The 14,252-nt window shown below is 40.5% G+C and overlaps 1 protein-coding gene across 1 annotated transcript in view; it reads left to right on the top strand.

Moving 5' to 3' along the window:
• atg7 (ATG7 autophagy related 7 homolog (S. cerevisiae)) overlaps positions 1–14,252 on the top strand; it is a 185,727-nt gene that overhangs the window by 8,431 nt on the left and 163,044 nt on the right. The window contains exons 4-9 of the mRNA XM_063068172.1: positions 558–635; positions 7,853–7,969; positions 10,213–10,359; positions 11,996–12,084; positions 12,537–12,658; positions 13,837–13,927. Coding sequence (XP_062924242.1) covers positions 558–635; positions 7,853–7,969; positions 10,213–10,359; positions 11,996–12,084; positions 12,537–12,658; positions 13,837–13,927 — 644 coding nt within the window. The remainder of the gene's footprint in view (positions 1–557; positions 636–7,852; positions 7,970–10,212; positions 10,360–11,995; positions 12,085–12,536; positions 12,659–13,836; positions 13,928–14,252) is intronic.

Below are 14,252 nucleotides of genomic sequence, written 5' to 3'. Positions count from 1 at the left end.
TGCTGTACCTGTATGCTTACTTTCAGTGACTGATGTACAAGGACACCCAGATCTCATTGTACTTCCCCTTTTCCTAACTTGACACCATTCAGGTAGTAATCTGCCTTCCTGTTCTTGCCACCAAAGTGGATAACCTCACATTTATCCACATTAAACTGCATCTGCCATGCATCTGCCCACTCAGCCAACCTGTCCAAGTCACCCTGCATTCTCATAACATCCTCCTCACATTTCACACTGTCACCCAGCTTTGTGTCATTTGCAAATTTGCTAATGTTACTTTTAATCCCTTCATCTAAGTCATTAATGTATATTGTAAATAGCTGGTCTTGGACTGAATTGTTAACTCTGTTTCTCCTGTCACTGCTGCTGCCTCACCTGCTGAGTGTTTCCAGCGTATCTGTTATTATCATGATACTTTGCTGTTGAATATATAGTGATGTTCAGAGTCTGAAAGCAGGAACGAATGGAGCTCTATTCTTAGTCATGCGTGGTCTATTTAGAGTGTTTTCTAATTGTTACCCTCCAAGTCAAATGAATTTTTTTTCCTCCTGTAGATTTGGGAAGCTATAAAATCTGGCAGAGCAATTGAGGATCCTTCATTATTGAGCACTTTTCTTCTGTTGACTTACGCAGTGAGTATTTTTTTTTAAAACATTATTATTTTTCAGAATCTCTAGGTCTATAAATGAGATAACCAGAAATAGTTACTGGAACTTACTTTAGTAAATCTGTTTATAATGGAATATTTTGTAAATTTGATCAGATCCTATTATTACCATTTTAAATATTGTATCTCAGCAGTTTTAATACTGCATTAATTTTTTTCAATGTATTTGACAATTCCTTTATTTTCGGCAGTGTTGGTTGAAGCATAAATGTTTATGTAGAGCCTACATCTCGCCATCGTCAGCGACTCAAGTTCCTTCATGCTGAACAGATTGTTTTCTCTTTCATCTGTTGTAGTCTGGCCGTCAGTTTGTGTATAGCAACAAGCCATTGAATTTTATATGTCCTATGTATGTTTTGAGGGCACACACAAAATGCTGGAGGAACCTAGCAGGTCTGGCAGCATCCTTAAGAAGGGTCTAAGCCTGAGGCCATACATCGGGGATACTTATCAAAAGTGCTGCTTATGCAGGGTCATTAGTATTATTAAGGATCCCTCCCATCCATCCAGCATCCTCTTTGACTATCTACCATCTGATAGGAGACTCCGATACTTAAAGACAAGAACGATCAGGAGGGGAAACTGTTTCTTCCCTCAAGCCATTAGGCCTCTGAACTCCCTGCCACATCGCATTCAAAGTATCACTGGTTAATCTGTTCTGTACCTTACAATATTTAATTTATGAACTTTGGTTTGTTTGTGTGTAATCCATCTGTAGGTTTCATCCTTACTTTCTTAAGTTATTATGTGTTTTATATTTATACTACATTGCTTTACACCCTGGTTCGGAGAAACGTCTCATTTGACAGTATACATGTATACACGTACATGTAAGTGACAATAAGTGTGACTTGACTTGACTTGAACCATCAGCTCTTTATTGCTGTCCGTAGCTGCTGGCTTTCTCCAGCATTTTGTGTGTATTACTCTGGATCTCCAGCATCTGTAGAAACTCATATGCTGAAGTTTTGAGGGTACTTCTTATTGAAGAAATCATTGTCCTGAAAATTGAGTTTCCACAGTGTTTCTTCACTTCTGGCTTCAGTCCAGGGAAAGTCCTTTGGCTTCAGGGGGCGGCTCAATATTAAATGTCAAGCTCCATTCCCTGTAAGACTGTGGATTTTATGTCCGTGGAATGGGGCTGCCAACGCTTCTCACATATCACTGAGAGAAGTAGTCAGGGAGAGTCTGATGCATGTGTCGGTGAGTCTTTTTGGAGTTATTTTATGAACAGTTCCTTAAAACCTCTAGCCACCACGAGTGCTTTCGGTGTACTCCCTGCCAGTGTTTCTTGCAGGGAGCACACCCAACTTGTAGACACTGTCTTTTGGTCAATGTCTCGGACTTCCTCAAACACTCCATTATTTCTCCAACTACTGATCTCATCCTTGACACCTCCATTGTTACTGGGGCATCTTCATCTTGATATTTCTCAGATGCTCCAGCCAGATCTATACTTGGTTCAATATGAAGTCTGTCAACACATGACATGTTGACTCACTCTGCAGTGCCAGCAGCCATGGTTGGTTCTAGGTAATTCACGTTGTACCAACTTTTGTTTCTCTCAGTGGCTTCACCCACTCATCATAAAACTTCGGCTTTTTACGTGATACCAGTGCCTTGATCTGCAGATCTCACAGTTTGTCCTGTTTTAAGACTGAAATTTGCATGTTGTCTTTGCACTTGTGATAATTTCTGTTCAAGCAAGTCAGTCGAGTCCCCAGCTGCAATCTCTTCAGCACTGTCTGTGCCACTGTTGAGCAATTCTGTTGGGTTCTCTGCTACACTCTCGTCAGCACTGTCTGTGCTATGTGACACTGTATCAGGCAAGTGCTTTTCATTTTTTGTTTCATTCTCCATGGAGTTCTGTTCGTCTTCAGTTTGTGCTTTATGTAGTCTGGAATGATGCACTCTCGCATATTTACCTCCATGTCTCACCAATATCACAACTCCATCCTGACCAATGACAACTCCAGGAACTTTCCATTCTGTATAGTCTGCTCTTACCCTTTGTCCTGTGTCTCATCTTTCTCATCTGTAGGATGTACGTGTGCCCTCAGTGTTCGAATTCTTTCTGAGCAGCCTGCTTCAATGAAAGCCTTCCTTGGTGCACACAGTGTTGAAATGTGTTTCCCAGTCCATTCACTCCTTGTTGTGCCCTCTGGATCAGGTAGCTTGTCAGCCGGTATGGAGGGAAGGTTTGGATCCTGGCTGAACATTAATTGGTACGGGCTACAGCCACGTACATTGTGCGTGGTATTCTTCACCACAGGGGCCTAGTCCAGGGCTGTGTTACAATCACAACCATTGCTTTTCTATACCTTCAGCACTATTTCAGTAAGTGTTTGACTGCGTTTGAGTAAGTGCCGCAGAAGTCCATTACTCCAAGGACTATATTCTGCTGTTCCCTTTGTTTCAATGTTAGAGTTCTCTGTCATATCTCTGAATTCATCGTTACTAAATTCACCATCATTATCACTGAATACTTTTCTTTTCTGTTTTTTTTGGCATGTGCCTGCGTGCATGCGAGTCTCTGCGTGTGCGTGCGTCCGTCCGTGATGATGTCCTTTTACAGGGCGCGGAGCAAGAGAGAGAGACTGTGTGGCTCGCCACTCCTCACACCAACATTTTCACAGTATTTTTCCCTTTATTTTACGAGGTCGAGTTACGATCTCGACACTCAACCCGGCACGGATGGAAAGCGTACTCGGGAGTGAACTGGTTTCGAACCCGGGAACCTCCGCTCCCGGGTCCAGCGCCGATGTCATTGCACAGCCCGCCGGCCCCTCTCTGAATACTTTCCAAGGTGGGCCATGTAGAAATGGATGAAATTTTTAACTTTCTCTGAGGGGCCCTTTGTGCTTACAATGCTACTGGCAACTGAAATGGGTGAACTCATCAGTGATGTGGAGATACCACACTCCTTGCTTCAGTTCATGTAGGTCTACAGCTACTGTTTCATTTTATTCAGATGCTAGTGGCAGACCAGTCACAGGCTTGAGGTTGGGCCTTCCAGATTTTCGACATGTCTCACAGCTGTCAACGATCTGCTTTAGAATGGAAAAATAATCTGCATTTTGTTTATTGAACTCCTGAGCTGTTTCTGAAGTCTATCAGTCAAAGCGTGTGCAGACGGCTTGTGAAGTTTGAGCAACACCTTGCGATTCTCATTTGAGGTCATGTTCTCCGTGACAGTCACCACTTCATTCTCATGTTGAATCTCAGTAATGTCTTTATCTTAGTAATGTTGCTGGGAGGAGAAGATGGCAGTGCGCCGTAGCGCGCAGCTCTCTGCTGAAATGATATCGTTTCTGTTAAATACGGGCCGTGGACAATTCTGATTTGGTGGAGACAGCGTGAAAGCACGGAGGAACGTCTGGAGAAATTTCTGAAACGCCGGTTCGCTGCCGCTGTTACTGGGCGATCGAGAACCTTCTGGAGGGAAGGCCCCAAAATCCCCGGCTTTGCCTGCTGCTGGCGACCAAGGCTGAGGTCGAATCGTTCGGATAGAGATGGTGCTCGGTCCTCGGTGTCGGAGGGCTGATCGGAGGCTCGAAGTTTTCGGACGACTCAGAGTCGGACTGTGGTCGGGCAGGGCAGGGAGAGTTTCCTTCCTTCTCCCGTCTGCGTGAGATGTGGGACATTCCAGAGACTTTGAACATTTTTTTTACGGTGCCATGGACTGTTCTTCATCAAGTTATGGTATTGTTGCACTGTTGTAACTATATGTTATGTGGTTTTTGTTAGTTTTTCAGTCTGGGTCTGTGTTTTTGTGATATCACACTGGAGGAATATTGTATCATTTCTTAATGCATGCATTACTAAATGACAATAAAAGGGGACTGCGTGTCCTCATAATTTAATCTAATCTAATTTAATCTAGAATGTTCACAGAGTAATGTCCAGAGCTGGTGAGCTCAAGAGACACTGGCTGTTGAAAGATCATTGCTTGGTCATTCCCTGTATCCTATGCTGCCTCCGCTTTTTATATCTAAGTTTTACTCAAGAATCTCGGAATGTATCGTTTCAATGTAACAGTTTGTCCAGTTTTTTTGCAGGGATTTTCACTCTTTTGGTAGAATGTACAATCTTCCCGTCTCCAAATTTGAATGCTTTGAAACTGTGTGTATCAGTGTTCACCAGTTTATTCGCTTCCTTCTAGTTTAGTTCACTCACATAGCCTTCAAGCCGTTTTTCTCCAAACACCGTGCGTGTGTATGCTGTTATCAATAACAGCAATTCCTGGAGATTCTATCATCAAAATCTCTGCATTGAATGTCTCCGCATTAGCAAGTGATTCATTCGCAATGTGATATTGCACTCTTCTGCATCTTCAGATTTATTATTTTCTTCAGTTAGCCCAACCCTGTGCAGACAGTTTCTTGCTCAGTGGTAAGTATTTTGACAAGCCACACATTTTGATCTCCTGCCATACTTGTTTAATGGATTTTTGCCAGGTAATGTTACTCTTGTCTGGTCACTCTGGGATCTACGCTTGCTATACTCTTGTTTCTGATCAGTGAAGTGTGCCATTTCCCGTCTCAAACTAATTCCAACTGTTGTCTTGCCAGACTTTTCTCCAAAAATCCTCTTCAGTGCCGATTTTGTAGATGCAAATGTAAGTTCTGTACATGCAGTTAATGCCAGTTGTCCATCCTTTGTGTCTAGACAGGCAGTATCCAGTAATTTAAAAGCTAATACTGCATCAGGAAGTTCCATTTTGTATTTATGTATGTGACTGCACTTTTTTTCAAAATCAGTAATATATTTCAGCCATGTCAAAGTCTGAATGTGCCTCATAAATCAGATCTTTTCCTCATTCAGGAAAGCTAAGTCAACTGTATTTATTAGCATATTCATATTGTCGTCTTTGTTCAAATCTTTGACCGAAATTCCAATCCCGGTCTCCCTCACTCTTCCTGAAAGCGACAGCACAACTGCAAGGGCCTGTTTGTTCTTTTCGAGCCCTGTAACACGAGTCCATATTCCAATTTCATTTCTCCAGCTTTCGTAAGACTCGCTGTCCTCAAATGCCGGCGAGATCCTATAATTGGAAACCATCCTCTGCTACCTCTGTTAATGCTCAAGCAGCAAAGACAAGTTTCTCTTTCGTTTAAACAACTTTACTTTCAACAACTCCAATCAACCCATGAGGACTGCCATCTTGATTCTACAACTTGTGTTCTCGATATTTATTGCTTATTTATTTATTATTATTAATATTATCTTTTTGTTTTGTATTTGCACAATTAGTTGTCTTGCACATTGGTTGTTAGTCCATCTCTGTTGTGAATGGTTTTTCACTGATTCTATTGTTTCTTTCTATTTACTGTGAACACCCACAAGAAAATGAATCTCGTGGTAGTTTATGGTTACATATATGCACTTTGATAACAAATTTATTTGAACTTAACAATTTGTAAAAGATTAATGAAAATAAACCCCCAAACTTACAGTAAAAAAACATGACTATTTCTTTCTATAGTGGAACTTCATGTATCCAAATATGCTTGCATGTGTGTACACACACACACACACACACACACACACACACACACACAAACCACACTTGCTCCCACACACTTTTGTAATACTTCATATCTGGTTATATATATTACTTGCAAATGATATGTCTGGAACAATAATTTTTGAAAATCATGGGAAAAGAATTTTGTTACAGACTAGAATAGCAGCTGCTCCATTTCTTCTTTGGCTCATTTTACTGAGCTGTCTGTTTTAAAGTTTTGAGCATCCAGTTGGTGACAGATATTAATAACGGTTGTCAAGTTAATGTTTACAGCTAGCCTTAATTAAATGAAGAATGTTTTCTGGAGAATAACAGTTTGCACAAAAAACCAGCACTCATGCAATATTTCATAAGAAGTGGCACTTTTTCTAACTATCCATCACCGAGCTTTTGACTTACTTGCACTGTCGCCACCCAAGTTGCAATGTGGTGATAGGTTACAAACTTGAAGCTGATTTCTTCACCAGCTGTCAACTATATGGTTTAAACCCAAAAGCTGATGAAAGTCAGATTGAAAGTACTTTCCGATGCAGTGCTACTCTTAGTTCATTCAGCTTTTAAAAAATATATTTAAAGAACCACATTTAATTTATTTGACTTCTTCATTACTCTGAACACGCTCCAAAATTGTGTGAGGTTGTGAGATTTGACGAGATATTGAGACAGATGGGTTTTGGAAACTTGGTGAGGTGGGGGTGGTGTTCTGGGAGCGTGCGTTGAATGAAGACCATGTTGCATGGAGGACTTATGAGGCTGAGCCAAGGAGAAAAATGAGTGTTGAGGTTTGATTCCTGACCTATCCTGCTACATGTTGGCTGAGGTTAAATTAGAACAGGGGTTCCTGACTTTTTTATGCCATGGACCCCTACCATTAACCGAATGGGTCCGTGGATCCCAGGTTGGGAACTCCTGAATTAAAAGACATGAAAACAAAAATATTCCAGTGATTCTGCTGGAAGTGTACGTTCAAATGTATTTTTGCTGAAGACATGTTCCATTCTGCTTGCTGCAGCTCAATAGCTTGTCTCTTTCATTATGTTCCACAGAACATTAGAAAGTATTCAGTTTAGTGACTGAAAAAATACATGGATATACTTTATACTTTATTGTCGCCAAACAATTGGTACTAGAACGTACAATCATCACAGCGATATTTGATTCTGTGCTTCCCACTCCCTGGATTACAAATATTAAATATTTAAAATAGTAAAAATTAGTAAATATTAAAAATTTAAATTATAAATCATAAATAGAAAATATAAAAATGGAAAGTAAGGTAGTGCAAAAAAGCCGAGAGGCAGGTCTGGATATTTGGAGGGTACGGCCCAGATCTGGGTCAGGATCTGTTCAGCAGTCTTATCACAGTTGGAAAGAAGCTGTTCCCAAATCTGGCCATACGAGTCTTCAAGCTCCTGAGCCTTCTCCCAGAGGGAAGAGGGACAAAAAGTGTATTGGCTGGGTGAGTGGTGTCCTTGATTATCCTGGCAGCACTGCTCCGACAGCGTGCGGTGTAAAGTGAGTCCACGGACGGAAGATTGGTTTGTGTGATGTGCTGCGCCGTGTTCACAATCCTTCTGGGAAATACCATGATGTTTTGTAATTTTTAAAAAGAATTACGGAAACTAATTCTATTTCATTCAAATTGTATTTTGCAGGATTTAAAAAAGTATCATTTCTACTACTGGTTTGCATTTCCTGCATTGTGCTTCACTGAAGCAATACCCATAATCCAGCCACCAGTCAGCTTGGCAGACAAGTTCTCAACAAGTCAGGTATTAATGGATGGATGATTTCCTTCTGGACTGTGGTGATTTCCCCATGGATAAATGTCAGAGCACCCTCAGAATTTGTGCAATTCCTTTTGTTAACAGAACCTGGCCTTCCATATGTGAGTGAAATGAAATGCACAATTTGAATGGCAGAAACTATTTCTCAGTTGTCTTAAGTTTGGTTCAGAAAGCTTTCATTTTGGACTATTTATCTTCTTGCTTTCACTTCTCTGGTGATGAATGCACGCTGCTGAGAGCTGGAACTGTAATGTATCTGACCCTGTACAATCAATGTGAGAACTCAAACATGAGGAAATCTGCAGATGCTGGAATTTCAAGCAACACACATAAAAGTTGCTGGTGAACACAGCAGACCTCTTCCTAGAGATGCTGCCTGGCCTGCTGTGTTCACCAGCAACTTTTATGTGTGTTACAATCAATGTGAGCACAGTTTAGAATGGTACATCAATGGTTCCTATAAATGAAAAGAAGTTGAGAGAAATGATAATTAGTTTTGTCCATGAACTTTCATATTTTTATAGTTCAATGTCTCTGTGCAACGCCATGTATCCAATTCACTGTTTAAAAGGCCTGTAATCCTCTTATTTAGACCTAAAGTAGTTTGTGTCACATTTAACTGCAATGAACTCAATCTGCCTTTTCACCAAATCTATAATGTATGCACTGTATTTTAATTGTATGGTTAAGTAGCATAAACAGGAGAAAATCTGCAGATGCTGGAAATACAAGCAACTCACACAAAATTTTGTGTGTGTTGCTTTAAGTAGCATAGCCATTTTTGTTTGTTACATTGGCATAGTTGGGTTTTGAGATACATTTACCAGCTGGTAGATATGTCGTTAGGTCACCAAAGCAGGGCTTATGGACACATCTTGCCAATTAGAGTACCTTTTCCCTTTCATTACCTCCAGAATCTTGCCTCCAGCTATCCAGATTTGATATCATATTCCAGGAATTAGGAAACTACCTCGAGCAGGACATATATAGAAAAGAAGGCTTGCAGAAGGAAGTTGGATTTAGAGTACTAGGAATACTAATTATTAGCAAACAGCAGTATTGAAATTGGTAACTAATAGTGATAGTGACTCACCTGTTGACTTTCAAAAATGTGTTTCTGGCTTTTTTTTATGTGTGCAATATCAAACTGGTAATGTAATATTTTACCTGAACCAGCATTAATAATAAAACTTGCAATTGATAACCGTGGAACTATAACTATGCAATCAAAGCAGACCAAGTCTCTCTAAATTTCAAATATTTATGTCAGTTTTAGTTTCTGCATTTGAACTATCTGCCTAGTGACCTTCAATTCAAAGCTCTTTCCTTTGTTGTAGTGAGCATCTTGGTTTCCATTCCCTTTTTCCCATTTGTCTGCTGCTGAAATTAATAGTCTCATCTGTGCAGTTAGCATTTCATCCAGCCAGCAATTGCCTGCAGAATTTTTATGGGCCATTTGAGCCAAAACTTGTTCCAACCTGAATTTCACATTCTGAATGCCATGCATGAATAGGAAAAGTACCAGTGAGGTTCTTTAATTAATCAGGTTAAAAGGAATCCTTACTGCCTCATAAGGTATAAAGAAGCAGCTGTGATTAGGCCTCTATATTCTGTCTAGCACAGAAGACTGGGCTAAGGGTGTGTCTGTGCCTTTGTCATTAATCCAAGATCTAGGATAAACTTTCACAATTACTCATAAGATCTCCAGATCTCTCATTCTCTCTCTCTCTCTCTCTCTCTCTCTCTCTCTCTCTCTCTCTCACACACACACACACACACACACACACACACACACACACACACACACACACATTCTCCCCACATACTCGGCCTCCTTTTCACAGTCATTGTCTCTTCTCCAAGTCCTTTTCCTTTTCTCCAGCCCTGGAAAGCTGGGGCCTGGTGCTTTCTCACCAGCACCTTGTCATGTTTAGCTCAATTTGCACCTACCTGATGCTGAACCAGTACCAACATAATTCTGGCCTGGCTCATCTTCACACTGGATGCCCCCAAGTCTGACTGAGCAGAATGTCTGTTTTATTTCCTCCATTTAGAAGTTTACATTTTGAAGTGAGTTTTTGTTACTGTGCCAAAATAACAATTATAAAACAGTATTACAGTTTTAAAATTTTCTTTTGAAACTTACATAATTATACAGGTTCTGTCAGGACGAAGTCTTTGCAAAACTGCCTGTGTTATTTGCTGACTTATTTTTATCACTTAATTAGATCCAGACTCTCCAAGAAGCTTATGATGAACTTTGCCAAAAGGAGGAAACTACAGCGATTCCTTATTTTCTGGCCAAGTACACAGAACATTCTGTTTCATTGACAGCTTTGAGAAATTGGAATGAATTTTTCAAAGGTCAGACCAAGGTACAAATTTACATCAAAGGATTAGGTGTGTAATAGTTAAAAAGAAAAGGTTTGGTGAGTTTGTGAAGGTAGTTGAATTATTTTAGCAAAGCAACTTTTGACTGTTTATTACAGCTTGTCAGTCCAGTGCTAGCCTACTCATACTGGGGATTATCCAGGGTAATTTTACATATGATATTCAATTATATATTGTTGCTGTTGTGCATGAGCAATTTTGTGCATTGATCTGTCCAAGCTCTGTATGTTAAGTTTAGGAATCAGGGCATATAATTTTTCACAGTAGTTCCATTTGCAGTTGTGCAGGGATAAACCCCAGTTCTGTTAGTTTTTTTTTTACCAAATTCTGAGTCGGCGCTCCATCCTTTGAAAGTACTGAGACTACAGCCAACCTTGGGTAACAAATGGGCTCCGTTTTTGCAGACATCTATAAGTTGATTTGTCTGAATGCACAAAAATCACTCAATTATGGTACCCATACTATGGTAATATTGTATTGAATAGTATCTGGCATCAAAAGCACTTAAGACTTATAAAAGTAACAAGCACTGAAAGTGGAGAGAGAAGAGAGAAGATATTTGTTAAGCTATTCATAGAAGTGAGTGTATTATTGAATTTAATAATACTTTAAAAATAATAATATTTAATAATATGGGGAGGGAGGAGAAGATGGCAGTGCGCGCGGCCATTCCGAATGATGTCGTATTTGTGAAGTAGGATGCCGTGCGCAATCCTGATTTAATGCAGGTAGCTGTGAGAAGCATGGAGGAACATCTGGAGAAACTTCTGAAATGCCCGCTTCGCTGCCGCTGCTACTGTGCGATCGAGAATCTCCGGAGGGGAAGGCCCTAAATGCTTGGCTTTGCCTATTGCCTGTTGCTAGGGCTGAGGTTGAAGTGCTTGGCAGAGATGGTGCTCGGTGTTGGAGAGCTGGTCAGAGGCTCAGAGTTTTCGGACGGACTCGGAGTCGGACTGTGGTCAGATGCTTCCAGGATGCTGCATTGGCAAGTTAGCGGCGCTGGAGGTTCACCGTCTGCGTGAAATGATGGGACTTTCGAGAGACTTTGAGACTTTTACCGTGCCCATGGTCTGTTCTTATCAAATTATGGTATTGCTTTGTACTGTTGTAACTATACGTTATAATTATGTGGTTTTTGTCAGTTTTTAAGTCAGTTTGTCATGTGTTTCTGTGATATCATTCTGGAGAAGCATTGTATCATTTCTTAATGCATGACTGTGTGTCCTCATAATCTAATCTAATCTATGGGAGCCTGTTGCATAGAGGGATCTGTATGAGGCATTTGTAACTTAGGGTTGGCCTGTACTCTCATTTTGCTTCCCCAGGAAGCAGAATTGCAGAATTGTTATAGGTGAGAAAACATAAAAATATCTCATATTCAACCCTTGAAGTATCATTTTATCAAAAACGTTAAAAAGATTTATCTGATGTATCGAGACACAGATTGAGTCCAGTCGATAAATTATCATCAAGTTAGGGCCATTTATCTTCAACTGAGCTCTTGCTAGGGGTATGTAACTTGTTTTGATAAGTTAGTGTTGTAGAATGTTACTGTGGTGGACTATTTTATATTGTTAATTTTGACGTCTCCATTTTGCAACTGATGTCACCAATTGGTAGGTCACAGTCGGTGTCTATGATCCATGCACCTTAACACAGTATCCAGGATGGCCTCTGAGAAACCTTCTCATCCTCATAGCCTATAACTGGTAAATACTTTCCTGCTTATATTCTGTATAAATACACTGAAAATAAAACATTTTCAAGAAATATATTGTTACATTTGAAAGCAGAATTCAAAAAAGGAAAGAATAAGAAAATGAGCATCATAATATAATTGTTTGAGGTGACTTCGATGATCACATTGTTATTATAGTGTACTTGGGTTCGATTGCCTGATATTTCTAGTGACTTACACCTCCTGTGAACGAATTCAATCAGTGGTTCCCAACCTTTTTTTTTGCCATGGACCCCTACCATTAACCGAGGTGTCTGTGGAGCCCAGTTTGGGAACCCCTGAATTAAATAAAGGTCTATTCTTTACAATGTGTTGCATGGGTTGTTTCTCTCTTAAGATGGTGAAATGCTGTGTGCAATTGTGTCTGTTTCTTTCTGTTTGGAAACAGTTCTGGGATTTAATTGCTTTTCCCTGTGATGATAGGGGTAGCTTTCTGGACTCACTTGAAGTTCTCTGCTTCAGAGATCGAACAATGCAAGGAGTCCGAGACATCCGGCACAGTATCGTCTTTGAAATAAAACTACCGCAACTCGCGTCTGTCACAGGTAACTGTTAACCAGTAATGTCGACGAACCTCAAGAAGGTTTTCCATGGTACTGTATGGAAAGAAATTTCTGGTTATTTTTATGCAATCGAGCCATAGTTCTCTATGTACAGCACAGAAACAGGCCCTTTGGCCCATCTAAAGCATGCCTACTCCCATCGACTTGCACCGGGACCATAGCCCCACTATCCACGTATCTATCCAAAGTTTGCTTAAACTTTGAAATCGAGTTTGCGTGCACCACTTGTGTTGGCATCTCTTTCCACACTCTGAGTGCAGAAGTTTCCCCTCATGTTCCCCTTAAGATTTTTACCTTTCACCCTTAACCCATGAGCTCTGGTTGTAGTCCCACCAAGCTTCAGTGGGAAAAAACCTGCTTGCATTTACCCTACCTATACCCCTTAAAGTCTGTTGAGTTCTCAGTACTTTTAGTCGGTGCTTTATATCCATATTAGCTGCAGAAAAAGACTTGGTAATAAATTGCATAGTGTATATATGGTTGCATCATTCAATCTCCATGTATTGGGAAAATACTCTGCAGATCACAAAGTGCGCAATCGTTCTGCCTATATTTGCTGCACTAAGCCCTGATGTTGCTCAGTTTGCATGTAGTGGTGCAACAAATGTCAGAAGGTCACCATTAATGTTTATTATTCTTATTTTTTTTTGCCACAAGCCGCTGAGGCAAAAACAAACCATCACTGTGCCCGTAGTCTATCTCAGTATGAAACCTCCACTCAGGAATAACTCCCCCCCCCCCCCCAACTCTGCTATCTTTTCTTACCCCTGTCTTAATGCAATTACAGTTCCCTGACATATTATTCTCCCAGTTCGTAGCGAACCGTTGACCCAACCTATTTACTTACTGATTAACGCTGAATCTGCTGACCCCCTTTCCCCAGCTCCAGATTGTTCTTGTCCATTAACTCCAATGTAGTAGATTTCAATTTTGTGCTTGAATGGCAGAACTTGGAAAGAAAGCCTTAAGTCCCAATCAGTAGCACTGAATAATACAGGCTCGTGCACAGCTGAATAATACAGGCTCGTGCACATCTGAATAAACAGACTTGTGCACATGTAGCTCACTGGGAGTAGACCCATGAGCGTAGCCTTTACTGCATTTCAGAACATGGCATTACGGGTGAACCTCAATCCTAACTTCTGACAATGAATTTACAGGATGTCCGAAGTGTGTTGGTTGGGAGAAAAACCAGAAGGGAAGTCTGGGTCCAAGGATGGTCAATCTCAGTGAATGTATGGATCCTAAGAGGTAAGTTTTCACCTTTCCATCCAGTCCAATACCTGGTATTCACTTAGTTACCCAGATATGTGTGCATAAAGGATTGCTCTATATTTGTAATGTAAACACAATTAAAAGCTGCTCTCCTTCTATCTAGGCATGCTCCATACTGAATTCAATCACTTCAAATAACAAGCCTTTCCTCTTTGCATCAGAACTGGATTTATTGTGTAGGGAGATTTATTTTCGCCAATATTTATTACAGTTATAAAGTACTTGTAGGAGCCATGCATCTGTCCTCTATCTGCCTTGCAGTCTGTGTTGCGGTGTTTATTAAGGTAACTAGCCACATGAG

Source organism: Mobula hypostoma, chromosome 15 (assembly GCF_963921235.1).
Source record: "Mobula hypostoma chromosome 15, sMobHyp1.1, whole genome shotgun sequence".
In the NCBI taxonomy this organism is placed as follows: domain Eukaryota; kingdom Metazoa; phylum Chordata; class Chondrichthyes; order Myliobatiformes; family Myliobatidae; genus Mobula; species Mobula hypostoma.
Note: the sequence above shows the minus strand (reverse complement) of the source record. Positions and strands in the feature narration are given on the sequence as shown.